This window comes from Pelophylax lessonae, assembly GCF_965119305.1.
Source record: "Pelophylax lessonae genome assembly, chromosome: 4".
NCBI classification, from domain to species: domain Eukaryota; kingdom Metazoa; phylum Chordata; class Amphibia; order Anura; family Ranidae; genus Pelophylax; species Pelophylax lessonae.
In genome coordinates, this window is record NC_138771.1 from 604137486 (window position 1) to 604153028 (window position 15543).

At 40.0% G+C, this 15543-nt stretch overlaps 1 protein-coding gene across 5 annotated transcripts in view; it reads left to right on the forward strand.

Annotated features, from left to right (window-relative positions):
* Positions 1-15168, forward strand: part of ELAVL3 (ELAV like RNA binding protein 3) — an 88913-nt gene extending 73745 nt beyond the window's left edge. For 2 of the 5 annotated variants that reach the window (XM_082254150.1, XM_082254149.1), the window contains exons 4-7: positions 1814-1967; positions 2345-2570; positions 4447-4485; positions 14505-15168. In XM_082254150.1, coding sequence (XP_082110276.1) covers positions 1814-1967; positions 2345-2570; positions 4447-4485; positions 14505-14853 — 768 coding nt within the window. In that variant the 3' untranslated portion in view covers positions 14854-15168. The remainder of the gene's footprint in view (positions 1-1813; positions 1968-2344; positions 2571-4446; positions 4486-14504) is intronic. The other 3 variants (XM_082254151.1, XM_082254153.1, XM_082254152.1) reach the window with 3 other exon arrangements.
* Positions 15169-15543: the final 375 nt, after the last annotated feature.

A 15543-nucleotide genomic window follows, 5' to 3' on the forward strand; every position in this document is an offset into this window, starting at 1 on the left:
ATGGACTATAAAAGGTATGTCTGCTTCTGGTAGAACTGTGTACACCGTGCAATGTTCCTCCCCTCTTTTGCAAAGCTATGGGAATGATCAGAATTTGGTCATTATGGGCAATACAGACACCATTCTTCATAGTTGTTAATATTATTTATATTATTATTATGAAGGATTTATAGAGCGACAACAGTTTTCCCAGCGCTTTACAAAATGGAGGCAGACAGTACAGTTGCAATACAATGCAATTCAAGAGGAATCAGAGGGCCCTGCTAGTTAGAGCTTAAAATCTAAAAGGAAGGGTTAAGTGATACAAAAGGATCACACATAATTCCAATTAACTTGGCTATCCAAATAAGACATGAGCCCCCATGGTCAAAAATCCTCTCCTGTAAAGATAACCTTACATATATTTTCTTAAATGTGTTTGTGATCAGATATTAGCTTGAATTATGCAAGCTTTAAATCTGATCAAACCTCAAGTGAGGCCCTGAATCAATTTTTTGGGGTGTAATTCATAATTCTAACAGTACAGTAACCCAATTCAAATAATCATTTATCATCTTTCATTGCCCTGTCTGTGTAAAGCTAAAATCTAGTTGGTATACCACACATTAGGTTAAGTAACTGGACATATTCATCTTTCAGTGTATCTAAACCATCCAAAAAAGCTGAATTTGGCCAACAGATAAGGTTAACTACATGGCATGGGGTGCTTATACTAGGGATCGATCAATTATCGGCTCCTGAGGTTACCGATATTACCTATATTTCTGAAAGTGCTTGTACCGGAGTGATGCCTGCAGCTAGAGGCATCAACCCGGTACCGGCGTCCATAGCCGACGGTCAACTGTCTTGTCATGACAACCGATGTGACTGAGAAGCCGCTCGGCTGTCATTACAAGTAGTGGGGGGGGACATTACAAGTAGTGGGAGGGGACGCCCCCCCTGCCGCCGCCTTCCGCAGCTCGCCTGGGTCTACCGTCCCACCGGGACGCCCGGGCCACCAGCCTGCACGACCGCCGAAGACCCGATCAAAGCCGCATTCGGCTCTGATCGGGTCTCCGTGCAAAAACCCAGAAGTGATGTCATGACATCACTCCCGGGTACTCTGCGCCAGATTAAAAAAAAAATGACAGCATTCAAAACAGCCAAACTTGGCGTTTTGAATGCTTTTAAGTGTAGAGGAGGTCTTTTAGACCCCCAGATCTCTCCACAAAGAGTACCTGTCAATTTAAAAAAATATATAAAAAAAACATTTTTTAAATGTCCGAAAATATTGGTCCATATCGGCTGATACCGATACGCGATGACCAAAATATCGGTATTGGCAATGAAAAAACTATATCGGGCGATCACTAGCTTATACACCACCGCCTGGCATCAGAGCTGGTGAGACCTGGTTCTCTGTCCTGCACTGAGAGATGTCTATGTATACAATGTTTATACTCCTAGTAGGGTTTAATGATCTGTCTCTGTGTCTTTGTCCCATTGGGGAGATTTCCCTCCATTCCCTGTTTTGTAGACACAACATGAAGTGAAAAGAAACGTCTGCAAAGTGAGGGTTGTCCATGAAACAGATGTCCCCATTGAAAGACTTACCCTTTTCTCCGTTTTTGTAAAAACTTAAAATTTTGTCAATTTTCCTCACCTTTGGTCTTTGGATAGATAGAGGGGGAATCTCCCCAGTGGTGAGACACAGGCAGTCATAAAAGGGGTTCTAGTCCTCCCTACTTTATCCAGAACAAAATAAAAACTGTTTGGTTTTAGAGACATCTTAAAGGAAAGGTTGACAGCCCTTTATTTTGCTTTTTTCACACAGGTTTCCTATGCGCGGCCAAGCTCTGCCTCCATACGCGATGCCAATCTCTATGTGAGCAGCCTTCCAAAAACTATGAATCAGAAGGAAATGGAGCAGCTTTTCTCACAGTATGGCAGGATCATCACCTCTCGTATCTTGGTGGACCAAGTCACAGGTATAAATTGTATGTGTTCTAGTGCGCTCTAAAAATTATTCACAAATTAAACATTTACATCAATTATGGAAAGAATTAAAAAGCACTTCACAGGTATAACAGACATTTTACAGCTGAAAGACTCTATCTAATTACATACAAGTTACTTTTGCTTCCAGCTCAGTTGCCTCTTGAAACAAAAAAGATGCTGTTTCCATTTTTCCAACATTTGCCAAAACTTTTTTTGGACAGAGTAGGGAAAGGTTAAAACCTCTGACACTGTTACTTACTGTTTTAGAATGGAAACGAAAACTGTAAACTTGGTTTTAAATGGAGGTTGAAGAGAATGGCTTTATGCAGAGGTACACTTATGACATTCCTGGTTATCTCACTTACAGGGGTCTCGCGAGGAGTGGGCTTTATCCGGTTTGATAAAAGGATAGAGGCCGAGGAAGCAATCAAGGGGTTGAATGGGCAAAAACCACTGGGAGCTAGTGAACCAATCACAGTGAAATTTGCCAACAACCCCAGCCAGAAAACAGGTCAGGCCCTACTTACCCACCTTTACCAGACCACAGCCCGGAGGTACACAGGACCCCTTCACCACCAGACACAGAGATTCAGGTAAGCCACCCTTACAATAAACCTATCACCCCCATTCTCATCCCTGACTTAGTCTCTCCTTACTCCTTTATAAACCCCTTTCCACTCCATGCCCCCATACCATAGAACTAACACATAACAGACCGAGTCTGTGCTACTTTCATCGTTATTAGTCTCTTCTCTTATATTACTGCCTATCAGTTATGAGGAAAATCCTTTAGATCACAGTTCCAATTTGTTTCCCAACTCCTGTCATCCTGTGTCTCTTTCTACTACACCTCTTTACTGGCTATGTAACACTCATCTCATAACTTTGCTGACACCCCAAACATTAGTAATCCTACACTGGTGGTCAACATCCAAATCTCATTTGCCACTACCAAACAGGTTCCCTTCAATCAATTTTTCATCTATGGATTATTCGACACCAGGGGCTATCCACCACTCAATCTTTGTGGTTTTTCATGCACCGTAGTGATGCCATAATGCCAACTTAAAGTAGCCATAATCTCTACCATCAAAGAGCAGAGGCTTTTGCCATTCCATTATCCTTTATATATCATTGCTTAGGGGCCTTTCCTCTGTAATGTTTAGGTAGACATCTATCTTACTGTACATTTTTACGGACTCGACAACATGCATTTAGCATCCTAAGCCATTGTTTATCCAGTTTCATCCTACTTCTAGACTATTTAGTCAACAAGCTTAGCTGGCCTTCGCTGTTGACTTATGTCTACTATACTCTCTGAACCACAGTCTTTTGGCCAACTAACCATTCGTTATTCATGACTGGTAACCGTTCGTGAAGATGTCTGGAAGCTTGAATATCATGTCCGTTGTTTATTTCATGCTGACATCACACCAAGGTCAGATTCTATCATTTGTGACTTTCCTGACTTGTCCTTCTGCTTGGATTCTCTAGTCAACTATCTCACACACTTTTGTGTTAACCTTCATTCAGGTAATATATCTATCCAAGCAATAGTCAATATTTCAGCCAGCAAACTGATAAATGATCAGATTGTTGTTTGGGCTCATCTAAATGTCCAGATCATGGTATTGTGGCACCTTATCATTGATCCCTAAATCGTTGTGTCTGGCTACATCAGCAGTCAACTTCTGTGGTCTGTTCCATCAGAATGTCTTGCAGCTTTCTTTGGTAATAGCAATTTTTTTTGGTGATGGAAAGGCTTTAACTTTTTTACAATCATCTGAACAGTAAAAGAATATCCTCATAGTTTCACTAACATTACGTTGGGTGCATTGGCCAAACAGTTGATACACCAATAATCAAAAATATTGGATGCCTTCTTCTCATTTTCGATGTTTTCTTTTGTGCGATTTCTGTTTTTTCATCCATCCTAAAAGATAGATTTTCGAGCGAGTTTAGTCTGTAGCTGTGTTCTTAAGCACATTGGTCCCGATTTGTAAAACATGAGGAAGAACTGGTGTTGTTTTTATGTTCATACCAACAAATATGACATAGGCAACACATATCTTTTTCTTTTTTTTTTTTAATCAATCAACTTAAGTGCTTGTCTAGTGGAGCTTTCTTTTTCTAGATTTTTTATTTTTGTGTTGTGAATTGTGAGTCTTGTATAGTAGTTTTGTGGTTCTTTTCTGTTGTTGTGGTTTTTAGCTTAGAATTTAGTGATCTTTGCCTATCAGATAAACAGTATTAAATTCTATGCTAACTCAAGGCACTTACGTATCAGTTAGCATGTGTGTGAATGTTTAGATTTGTTTTATACTGAGTCTACTTGTGCTGCTGATTTTTTTTTTTTTGTTTGTTTTTTGTCTCTTTGTAACTACCCAGAGCAGCTTTGTGGCCCCTCCCACCCCTGTAATCCTGCGCAATGACTAACACTGCACTCCCTCTCCTGTCCCTTCTTTGCAGGCTGGACTCTTTAATAAACATGGCGTATGGAGTCAAGAGGTAAATAAGAGACCTAGACCCCCAACCCCATGCCCACTCTGCGCTCCATTCTTAGTTTTATCTACTGAGGCTTAATAAATGGACAGAGATACCTTGCTCCGATATGGAACGCAGAATATTCTCTACTGATATCCTTAATTACAAAAAAGCATATGCAAATATCAATAAGGACTGCAGTATTAATATGTTATATAATTTAAGAGGACTTACCTATATGTCATTAGTTTTTTGCATAAACATCTCCTCCTACAACTTGCAATATATATATATATATATATATATATATATATATATACAGTATATACACTGTATATTTTCCTGTTTATATATACACTATATTGTGAAAAGTATTGGGACACCTGCCTTTACACGCACATGAACTTTAATGGCATCCCAGTCCGCAGGGTTCAATATTGAGTTGGCCCACCCTTTGCAGCTAAAACAGCTTTAACTCATCTGGGAAGGCTGTCCACAAGATTTAGGAGTGTGTCTATGGGAATATTTGACCATTCTTCCAGAAACGTATTTGTGGGGCCAGGCACTGATGTTGGACAAGAAGGCTTGGCTCGCAGTCTCTGCTCTGATTCATCCCAAAGGTGTTCTGTCGGGTTGAGGTCAAGGCTCTGTGCAGGCCAGTCAAGTTCCTCCACCCCAAACTCGCTCATCCATGTCTTTATGGACCTTGCTTTGTGCACTAGACCAAATTATTTGGTGGAGGGGGATTAAGGTATAGGGTTGTTTTTCAGGGGTTGCTGTTAACTATAAGTAAAAAGTTGGAAAGCTAGCCTGGTGGTTAGTCCTCTAGCTTGGCAGCACTTAGGTCCTGGGTTTGACTCTCACTATGCAGTATGAAAGGATTGCACAGATTTCCTCCCCCAACTCTAAAATATACTGCTAGGTTAAATGGCATCCAACACAGCAATGGGGTTTTATATATTTTCAAGAAAACCCAGTGGATGGTGACCACCATCCAATTGGTTGACTCTGTGACATTTATAATTAGTTTAGCGAGCTTGGGTATCTCTGACTCCATATGTTAATCTTCAGTTCTTCTCCGTAGACTCATGGCTGTAATTATTTGCTATCCTTTTGGCTGCTCTGAGATATTTTTGGATTTTTTTTGATGTTCTGTGTCACATCTGTGTCCTTTTATTGAGGGTAACAGTGGGGTTTCCACTTTCAGACTACATTATCTTCCTATCACCTCTACCCTTTGCAAGTAAGGTGTTCAACTTGCCAAGGGTGATGAGTACTTGTATTAGGATCCATTTAATTTGCACACAGAGATTTTCTAGCACATTGGAGAATTTCTGTACCTTTCATGTTTCTCCACAGAAAAAGGAACATTTTCACTTATTACACATGCATTGCTTTGTAATTGTGGTCAAAATGAGAGAGAGCCATTTTGGTAGATCCAAGAGGTGGGGCAGTCTTAACATGGGTATATCTACCTCCACTTTTTGTTCTTGGTGAGTTCAGGCTATGTGCAGTTGGATTTAAGGCTGATTTCTAACACAGAATGGTGTGAGGCAATACATTTGTTCATGATTATAAGGGCTTATACACAACTGGGGTCTCAATTCACTCATGCACAGTGAATGTAAACTTCTATGGTTAGCAGCGTTGCCTTGCAGCCCTGGATTCTGGGTTAAAATCCCATGTGGGACACTATCTGTATAGAGTTTGCAGGTTCCCCTGGTAAAACAATAGAATATTGGCCACAAAATTCCAGCCTGATAGACTTAAGCACGCCATAGACAAGTCGAAAATCGAACGAAAATTAGTGGTCCTTCGTTTTTCACATCATTAGTGTGCCCGCCTCGACACACTATTTTTATCCCGCAATTGAAAAAAGTGCCTAACCCAACATGCTGGATTTTGTTTAGAAAAACTAAAAAAAAAAAAAAATGATGGCACAAATGTATGCGCCATTTTCATTTTTCGGTTGACAGAACGTTCTGTTTTTTTTCGGTCTTATCCTTCAACTAAAGATGTTGTCCAAAAATAACTATATATGCTCCTATCCTGTCCTGCTCTTGCCAGAATTTGACAATCGTAAGTAGTCTATAGTTACCCCAAAATCGTTATTAGGTAAGGTTGTCTAAAGATGGACACCCCTTCAAAAAGGATTTTTCTGCCCTTTTTCCCCCTATAGTTCTTTAGTCCTTTTTCTGTTTTGGCTTTGATTTGTTGTGTTCTGTGTTGTACATAACAAAATACATAAAGCTTGTTCAATAACATGGTTCTAATCAGCTCTAGTTCATAGTTAATAGACTGTTGTGCCATAGTAGGACTTTAGGTAGGAACGTGAAACCCTTCATTGGGGTGTCATAACATCAAACTGCCCTACGGCTCTGGTGTTTCTTCAAGCAGAGTGCTGTCTGCAGCTCCACCTGTTGGTGAAATCGAGTATTGCAGCACAATCCCTAAAGTATAATTGCACCTTCACTAAAAGATTTACATTCAGATTTGTTTGACCAACCCCAAAAACAAATATCAATATAGAGTGTTAGGCTCCATGTACACGGGACGCTGGAAATGGCCGTTTAGGAGCAGTTGGGCGTTTTTTTCAGAAGCCCCTGAACCCATCTACATTTTATCTTATCTGTCCATGTACACCAGGTCGTTTACAGTCATTTGCAGGCAGTTGCGTTCAGGGACTGTTTTTAGAACGCAATTATTTGCGTTCGAACGTGTGTTCCCCGGCGTTTCAAACGCACAAACGCGTTCGAACGCGTCTAAACGCGATGACCCGCGTTTAGCGTTCGCGTTTTTCCATTTTAAAGGGGAATCATTTTTTTGACCTCTAGGAACGCTTCTAAACGCAAACGCCCGCAAACGCTGCTAAACGCCCGCTAAACGCGGGTACAAACGCGACTGAACGGACGTTTCAAACGTCCTAAAAATTCCAGCATTCAAAGGGACTTTTAACAACGTCCCGTGTACATGGAGCCTTTAGCTGAAGAAAAATCCTGTTTCCAGAAATGCTTTTTGCTCTCTTGCTGTGCTCTGGAAAATCAGCTCAATGCAAAGCTGGCCTCCTGTGGCCAGGAACGGCTTGTTTATAGCAAAGATGGATGCAAACCTAGAGCCAGGAAATTCTGTTGGAAACAGGATTTAATTTTTTCGTAAGGATAACATAGGAGCACAAAAGTGCAGTTATACAAAATTATATATCAAAATACAAAGCCCAAGATATTGCAAAAAAAAAAAAAAAAAAACGATTGTCTGATATTAGTAACTATGAGTAATATCCTGTAATTTTCAAAAACAGTCCATAGTTATTTCTTCCCCATAAATATTGACTGCTCTCTATAATGCACAGTGATGCCCACCATTTTTTTTTTGCAAATAAAAACAATTATAGCTCTTTCTCTGATAATTTAGTCTGTTCCACCCAGAGCTGAAAAATTTACCAGTGTGACAATTCCCCCACTACAAACCACTTACCAGATAGGTACAACCCCTAATCAATTGTAAGCTCCAATGCGCTCAACAGTCTATCCGCATCCTCTGCTTGATCGCTAGCCACTCTTCTAAATTTCCAGCAGTATGATACCTGTTTTATGTTTTTGATGGCGTTTCTGTGGATTTTCATGGACTGATTTTGTGCATCATCTGTTGTGAGCTGCTGTCTATTTAACTTTAAAGGGTTATTTCAACTTTACCAAAAAAACTGCCTATGCAGATAAGGGGTATCTGTAGATAAAAACAAACTGTGCAGCTTTGACCAAAGTTAAATAATGCCCTTACTATAGATGTAGGCAATTTATGTACCTCCTGAAGCCTTGCTGAAAAATCCCCCCAGAATCTCAACTTCCCCTTTCAAGTGGTTGTTAAGCCACTTTATACCATCCTCTCTGGTCTGTTTAATATTCCTGTGTGCATGTGTGTCTGTGACCCGTCAGCTCTCCTCTCCCCGTCTGACAGCTGCCTGCAGCAGGCGGGGCCGAGGATTCCTCACTGAGGTCAGTCGGGAGGGGAGAGAGGAGGAGAGAGGCGGTGGGTCACGTGAGCGGCGAGTGGCGCTCTGAAAACTTGTAAAGAATGGCTTATTTTTATAAAACACAGACACAGGGGCATACAGGAATATTAAACAGACTGTAGACAGGATATGAAACTTTAAATGACACTACAGCAGCAGGAGGAGATGGAGGGCAGGCACTGACACTGACACTAAATGCTGCTGTTTACTCTTTAAAAATAAATAAGTATAATGACTAATGACCTCCCATTCATGACATTGTTGAAAAGGGGCGGAGCATAGGTGACCTTAAAATGATGTCCCTCCCCTGAAAAAAGTTCTGCCGACGCCCATGGATGGTATCATCCCAGCCTAGCTTGTTGCTAGGATGTTGCTAAGACACTAAAACCTCCTCGCAAGCACTTTCTCCCCTGTTGCAGTATCTCTATGCTCAGAGAAACTGAGACAGAGGATAGCAGACCACACATTTGTGGGGGTTTTAGAGCTCTCTCCAGTAATGGTGGAGGTGAGCAGTAACAGCTGGGAGTGTCTTAGCAACATCCTAGCAACAAGGCAGGATGGGATGATGGGAGTTTTTCAGTTAGGTTTTGGGAGGTATATGCCCCACACCTATTGAGAGGGCAATTTCTAACTGTAGTTAAAGCCTCACGGTTAGTTTTTATGTACAGGTGCCCCTTACCTGCATGGGTGGTTTATTGGTAAACTAACCATTTAGGAGGAGCATTTTTAACCATTCATTTTAAAACAAGCTTGTCTTCAACCTGCTGACGAAAACTTGCAGGCTGTGGTTTTCTTTGTTATCACGGGCAGCTTTCTTTTCTGGGACATTATTGCCTCTTTTGTGTTTGTGTTGTCAATGTTCTGATGTAGGAAGTAAATCTCACTCATGTGCATCGTTTCTTTGTAGGTTTTTTTTTTTTTGCCTTTTTTGGATTTTTTTGTGCCATATGGGGCACATAGCAACATAACATTGTTACATACCTCCTCAAGTCCAGCCAAGTAAATCTCAAGAGACAGGACTGGACAGTGTATTCAGGGTCCAAGCTTCACATGATGAAGACAAAATAGAAGAGGACTGTGTTCTCGGGTTGTGGGGGGACTATATGTTGTCATGTTAGACACGTTTTTTCTCATTCGGTTGAGTTTAGCGGGACTGCGTTGGAAATAGGTTTACTGCCATAGGCCAAGAAAAACATTATTCCAATTAAATGGTTGTCAAAGGGGACAGCAAATTTGTGAGCCATGTTATTAATCAAGTCTTGGTGTGTTGTTGTATTTTTAACCTCACCATTGATTATTGGTAAATTGGTGGTTTATGACATGTTCTCTTTATTTTCGGTGTATACGCAGTTGAAGCTAATAGACCCCCTGTCCTTCTTACCTGATGACAGCAATGCCTCTTCACTGTGAAACAGTATATGTCAGCTTTTGCTAGGTGTGGTTGCCATGTTGTTTATGTGGAGAGTCTGACATTTTATAATGATAATGAACAGCAATGGAGATGCACAGATTGCATGACTAAGTGGTGATACTAAATTGAACGAATTTTCAGCATGAAGTCCATATTCCCTAGAGAAGTCTTTGGTGTAAAAGTCCTAGTCCCTAGAAAAGTATTAAACAAGAAGCCCCTATTTCCTACAGAAACATTAGACAGGAAGTCCCTATTCCCTACATCAAACAGGAAGTGCCTTTACCCTGCAGAAACATGAAGCAGAAAGTGCCCTTTTCCTGCGGAAACATTAAACAGGAAGTGCCTAGTCCCTAAAGAAACATCAAACAGGAAGTCCTTATTTCCTGCAGAAACATAAAAACAAGGAGTGACCATTTCCTGCAGAAACATCAAACAGGAAGTGCCTAATCCCTGCAGAAATATTAAACAGGAGGTGCTTATTCCCTACAGAAACAACAAACAAGAAGTGCCCGTTTCCTGCAGAATCCTCAAACAGAAAGTGCTTATTCCCTAAAGAAACATCAAACAGGAAGTCCTTAATTCCTGCAGAAACATAAAAACAAGGCGTGACCATTTCCTGCAGAAACATCAAACAGGAAGTGCCTAATCCCTGCAGAAATATCAAACAGGAGGTGCTTATTCCCTACAGAAACAACAAACAAGAAGTGCCTGTTTCCTGCAGAATCATCAAACAGAAAGTACTTATTCCCTAAAGAAACATCAAACAGGAAGTCCTTATTTCCTGCAGAAACATAAAAACAAGGAGTGACCATTTCCTGCAGAAACATCAAACAGGAAGTGCCTAATCCCTGCAGAAATATTAAACAGGAGGTGCTTATTCCCTACAGAAACAACAAACAAGAAGTGCCCGTTTCCTGCAGAATCCTCAAACAGAAAGTGCTTATTCCCTGCGGAAACATCAGACAGGAAGTGCCCATTTCCTGCAGAAACATCAGACAGGAACTGTCTATTCCTTACAGAAACCTCAAACAGGAAGTGCCCATTTCCTTCAAAAATAACAAACAGGAAGTGACTTTTCCCTGCAGAAACCTAAAACAGGAAGTGCCCATTTCCTGCAAAAATATCAAACAGGAAGTGGCTGTTCCCTGCAGAAAGATCAAACAGGAAGTGCCCATTTCCTGCAAAAATATCAAACAGGAAGTGGCTTTTCCATGCAAATACATAAAACAGGAAGTGCCTATTCCCTGCAGAAACATCAAACAGGAAGTGCCCATTTCCTACAAAAATATCAATCAGGAAGTGCCTATTCCCTACAGAAACATCAAACAGGAAGTATTTATTTCCTGCAGAGATATCAAACGGCAAATGCCTTATCCCTACAGAATCATCAAACACCGGTGCCTATTCCCTATGGAAACATCAAACAGGAAGTGCCCATTCCCTTAAAAAATATAAATCAGGTAGTGCCTATTCCATTTAGAAACTTCAAACAGGCAGTGCCTATTCCCTACAGAAACATTAAACAGGGAGTACCTATTTTATGTAAAAAACATAAATCAGGAAGTGCCTATTCCCTGCAGAAACATCAAACAGGAAGTCCTTTTTTCCTGCAGAAACATCAAACAGGAAGTGCCTATTCCCTGCAGAAACATCAAACAGGAAGTCCCTATTCCCTGCAGAAACATCAAACAGGAAGTCCTTATTTCCTGCAGAAACATCAAACAGGAAGTGCCTATTCCCTGTAGAAACATCAAACTGGAAGTCTCAAATTCCAAAACACCAGCAAAGAACATCAGCAAGAACATTTTGTGTCTTATTTGCTAAAAATAAATTGTTACATAGGACGACCTCAAAGTCATATCCAGTGGTTGACATCATTGGAAGGCTGGACGCTCAACATGTTTCAGGGGAAACAATTTCACCGCTTCTTCAGGAGCTTATATCAGAACATAAAAAGAGCAAAAATTGACATCAAATGCTGCAATATAGAATAATAACCATAATTAGTTATATAAAGTCTGATTTCATGGTGCATAATTAAGGAGGACTCTATTGAACCATTTTTCACAGTGGCTTTATTTGTGTTCCAACTTCTCAGACTAAGAATCTTCAAATGATGTCAACCACCGGATATGACTTTGAGGTTATCTTATGTAACAATTTATATTGAGCAAATAAGACACATAAATGTTCTTGCTGATGTTTTAGAATTTAATATATTTTGAATAAAAAAATTTCTTTTTAAAGAAAGCATATGTGTAAAGCTCTTATACGGTACCATAAAAGTCCATCTACGCCTCAATACACCTCTTTTCTATATTCTTTTGGACGAAGGTACTTTGAATATATTTACTTACTATGGCACCCAATTTCTCCAATTAAACTGGAAGTGCCTATTCTCTGCAGAAACATAAACCAGGAAGTGCCTTTTCCCTGCAGAAACATCAAACAGGAAGTGCATATTCCCTGCAGAAACATCAAACAGAAGGTGCCCATTTTCTGCAGAAACATCAAACAGAAGGTGCCCATTTTCTGCTTAAACATCAAATAGGAAGTCAATATTCCCTGCAGAAACATCAAACAGGAAGTGCATATTCCCTGCAGAAACATCAAACTTTCTAGAAAGTGCCCATTTTCTGCAGAAACATCAAATAGGAAGTCACTATTCCATACAGAAACATCAAACAGGAAGTGCCCATTTCCTGCATAAATATCAAACAGAAAATTCCTATTCCTTGCTGAAACATACATCAGGAAGTGCCTATTCCCTGCAGAAACATCAAACAGGAAGTGATTACTTCCTGCAGAAACATCAAACAGCAAGTGCCTATTCTCTACAGAAATATCAAACAGAAAGTTCCTATTTCCTTAAAAAATATCAGTCAAGTAGTATTCCATTTAGAAACTTCAAACAGGCAGTGCCTATTCCCTACAGAAACATTAAAGAGGAAGTGCCTATTCCCTATAGAAACATTAAACAGGAAGTGCCTATTCCCTATAGAAACATTAAACAGGAAGTGCCTATTCCCTATAGAAACATTAAACAGGAAGTGCCTATTCCCCATAGAAACATTAAACAGGAAGTGCCTATTTTCTGCAGAAACATCAAATAAGACGTGCCTGTTCCTTGCAGAAACATCAAACAGGAAGGCTTTATTTAAAGAAACCTTGAACTTTCAGTTCTTCAATACAGAAGCATTATACAGGGTGTTCATATTCTATAAATTTAAATAAAATAGAACATCTGAATTCTAGCAATATAAGTGAACCTGTACTGCATTTTACATTTTAAAGAGAATCTTTGGCTAAAGGGCAGACAGCACAATGATTACCTTTATTGACCAGAAAAGCCTCTTCTGTGCCCAGCTCTTAATGAGGTTCACTTTGTCATGCTTATTTTTCAATGCAATAAATTATTTGTACAGTAGTTCAATGCAATCATGCCATAAATGATTAGTATAGTAGTTCAGTACTATAATTGATTAGTATAGTAAGTAAATAAAAACGAAAACTGTACTTCCAACTAGAATAGATAAAAAAACAACAGTGCAACTTCCCACAGCCACTATCAAATGAATTGATATCTCCCCTACCGATAGAGAATGGTGGACAAAACAATGAATTGTCAAACAGTACAAAGTGCAGAAGTTGTCTAGATTTATAGTTATATGACAGACCCTCAAAGCCTGCTTTGCAAAAAGTTTAAATATGGCAAACAACATTAATCATCATAATTTTTCTAATAATTTTTTGTTAAATTCCAAAAATTGGATTTTATACAGTAGATCCAACTACCAAGTTTCTTAATTAGCTCAGTACATTCAATTTCAGTTCATTTTGTCCATTGCTGTGTGTACGGTATTTTGTTTTCACTTCTATCGCTGTAGACCCTTTGTATGCCTCCTGCAATTATTACGGTAACATGATCATTTCAATAGTTGCAGTTTCTTCTTCTGCTTTTTACTTTTTACTCTCTTGTAAGATATCAAATTATTGTGGAAATTAGGAGCATCTAGAATCCCTCAGCAATATTTGATGGTTGGAGAAGGCCTTGTTGGGCACTAGATTTGTGCATTGGTTACCTGACGCTTTGGTTTCATCCAGGTCATTCCTAACATATTCTCATGGCTGTAGCATTGTTTTTACTTCTGTTCCATTGTTTGCCATCATCAGGTTTCAGTAAATCAACATGTTGTCTTCCACTTGATAGGCCACTGTTCCCAACCAAAGGGTCATTTTTTTCCTCTTTTTTCCATTTCATGACTAGATCATTTTATTTCAAGCTTTCTGATCTCTGTTCTTATTGTTTCTCTCTTATATATAACTTGAATTAATTTTTCTTTACATTAGTCATCATGCTTTGGTCCATTTGGTCTAGAAAACATCTGCTGACTTCTATTGCTCAAACCTTAGATTAATCTACTTGCCTGTTTGGCATAGGCCCTTTATTTAGTACATAGATTTCATCTAGTCGTAGTGCAGTTCTGACCACCTTCTGCATTGTATGTGTACCTCCTCCTTCAATCTTTCATGTGCAGCTTTTCTACATCTTCTATGTCTTTCTTCTCAAACCATCACTCCTCCTTCCGTCTGTCATAGACCTATTCCTTACACCCAATGTAGTCCGCTCTCTTTCCTTCCCAGGTTCTCTCCTATCACCATTGACAGTGTTACCAACCTTGCTGGAGTCAGCTTGACCGGTCCCACTTCGGCGGGCTGGTGTATCTTCGTCTACAACCTCTCCCCAGAGGCCGATGAGAGTGTCCTGTGGCAACTGTTTGGGCCATTCGGAGCAGTGACAAATGTGAAAGTAATTCGGGACTTTACCACCAACAAGTGCAAAGGCTTTGGATTTGTCACCATGACAAACTACGATGAAGCAGCCATGGCCATCGCCAGCCTGAACGGATACCGGCTTGGAGATAGGGTCTTGCAAGTGTCATTCAAGACCAGTAAACAGCACAAAGCATGAAAGGGAGCACATTGAGTGGAGGGAGAAAGAGATAGAAATGGGGGAAGAGGTGCAAGAGAGGGGGCATGAAAAAGGGAGAGAGAAGGCAAAAATCAGTGGAACTTTAAAATGTTTTACCATCATTAAGGTTGGACACATGGGGAAACAAGCCCCAATAAATGAGGGGCTTTAGAATAAAGGAAGGGCTAAGCAATATGCTAATTCTAAAGCTGGGTAAAAAAATGTTAACACAAGCATCCCCAGTTCTGGTGCAATCGATTTGTAGTATGGCGATGCTAGAGCTAAAATGGCACTTCTGTTGTTCTTGTTGGGATTCCGATGTTCTTGTTGGGATTCCGATGTTCTTGTTGGGATTCCGATGCCATTGGGTTTTAAATAAGTAAGTATGTGCAGGTCCGAGTAGATTTTGTCTGTAAAATATGAACACAGGACATTATGAAATCAGTTTTAGAAGCTTCAGAACCAAAAAGGAATCAGAAATGAATGGCTGGGCAGACTAAAAGTGTATTTAGAAAGTACTGAGATGTGTAAACTGAGCACTTCCAAGGAAAACAGATACTTAGGAGCTCTGTGGCTGGTATGGGAGGTTTAGAGCCTGAAAACTCTATGGTTAAGACTAAGAGTGCCTCTCTCACTTTGGCCATGAACTAGTTTTGGTTTCCCTCTGCCACAAGGCTTTGCACCGTTTCA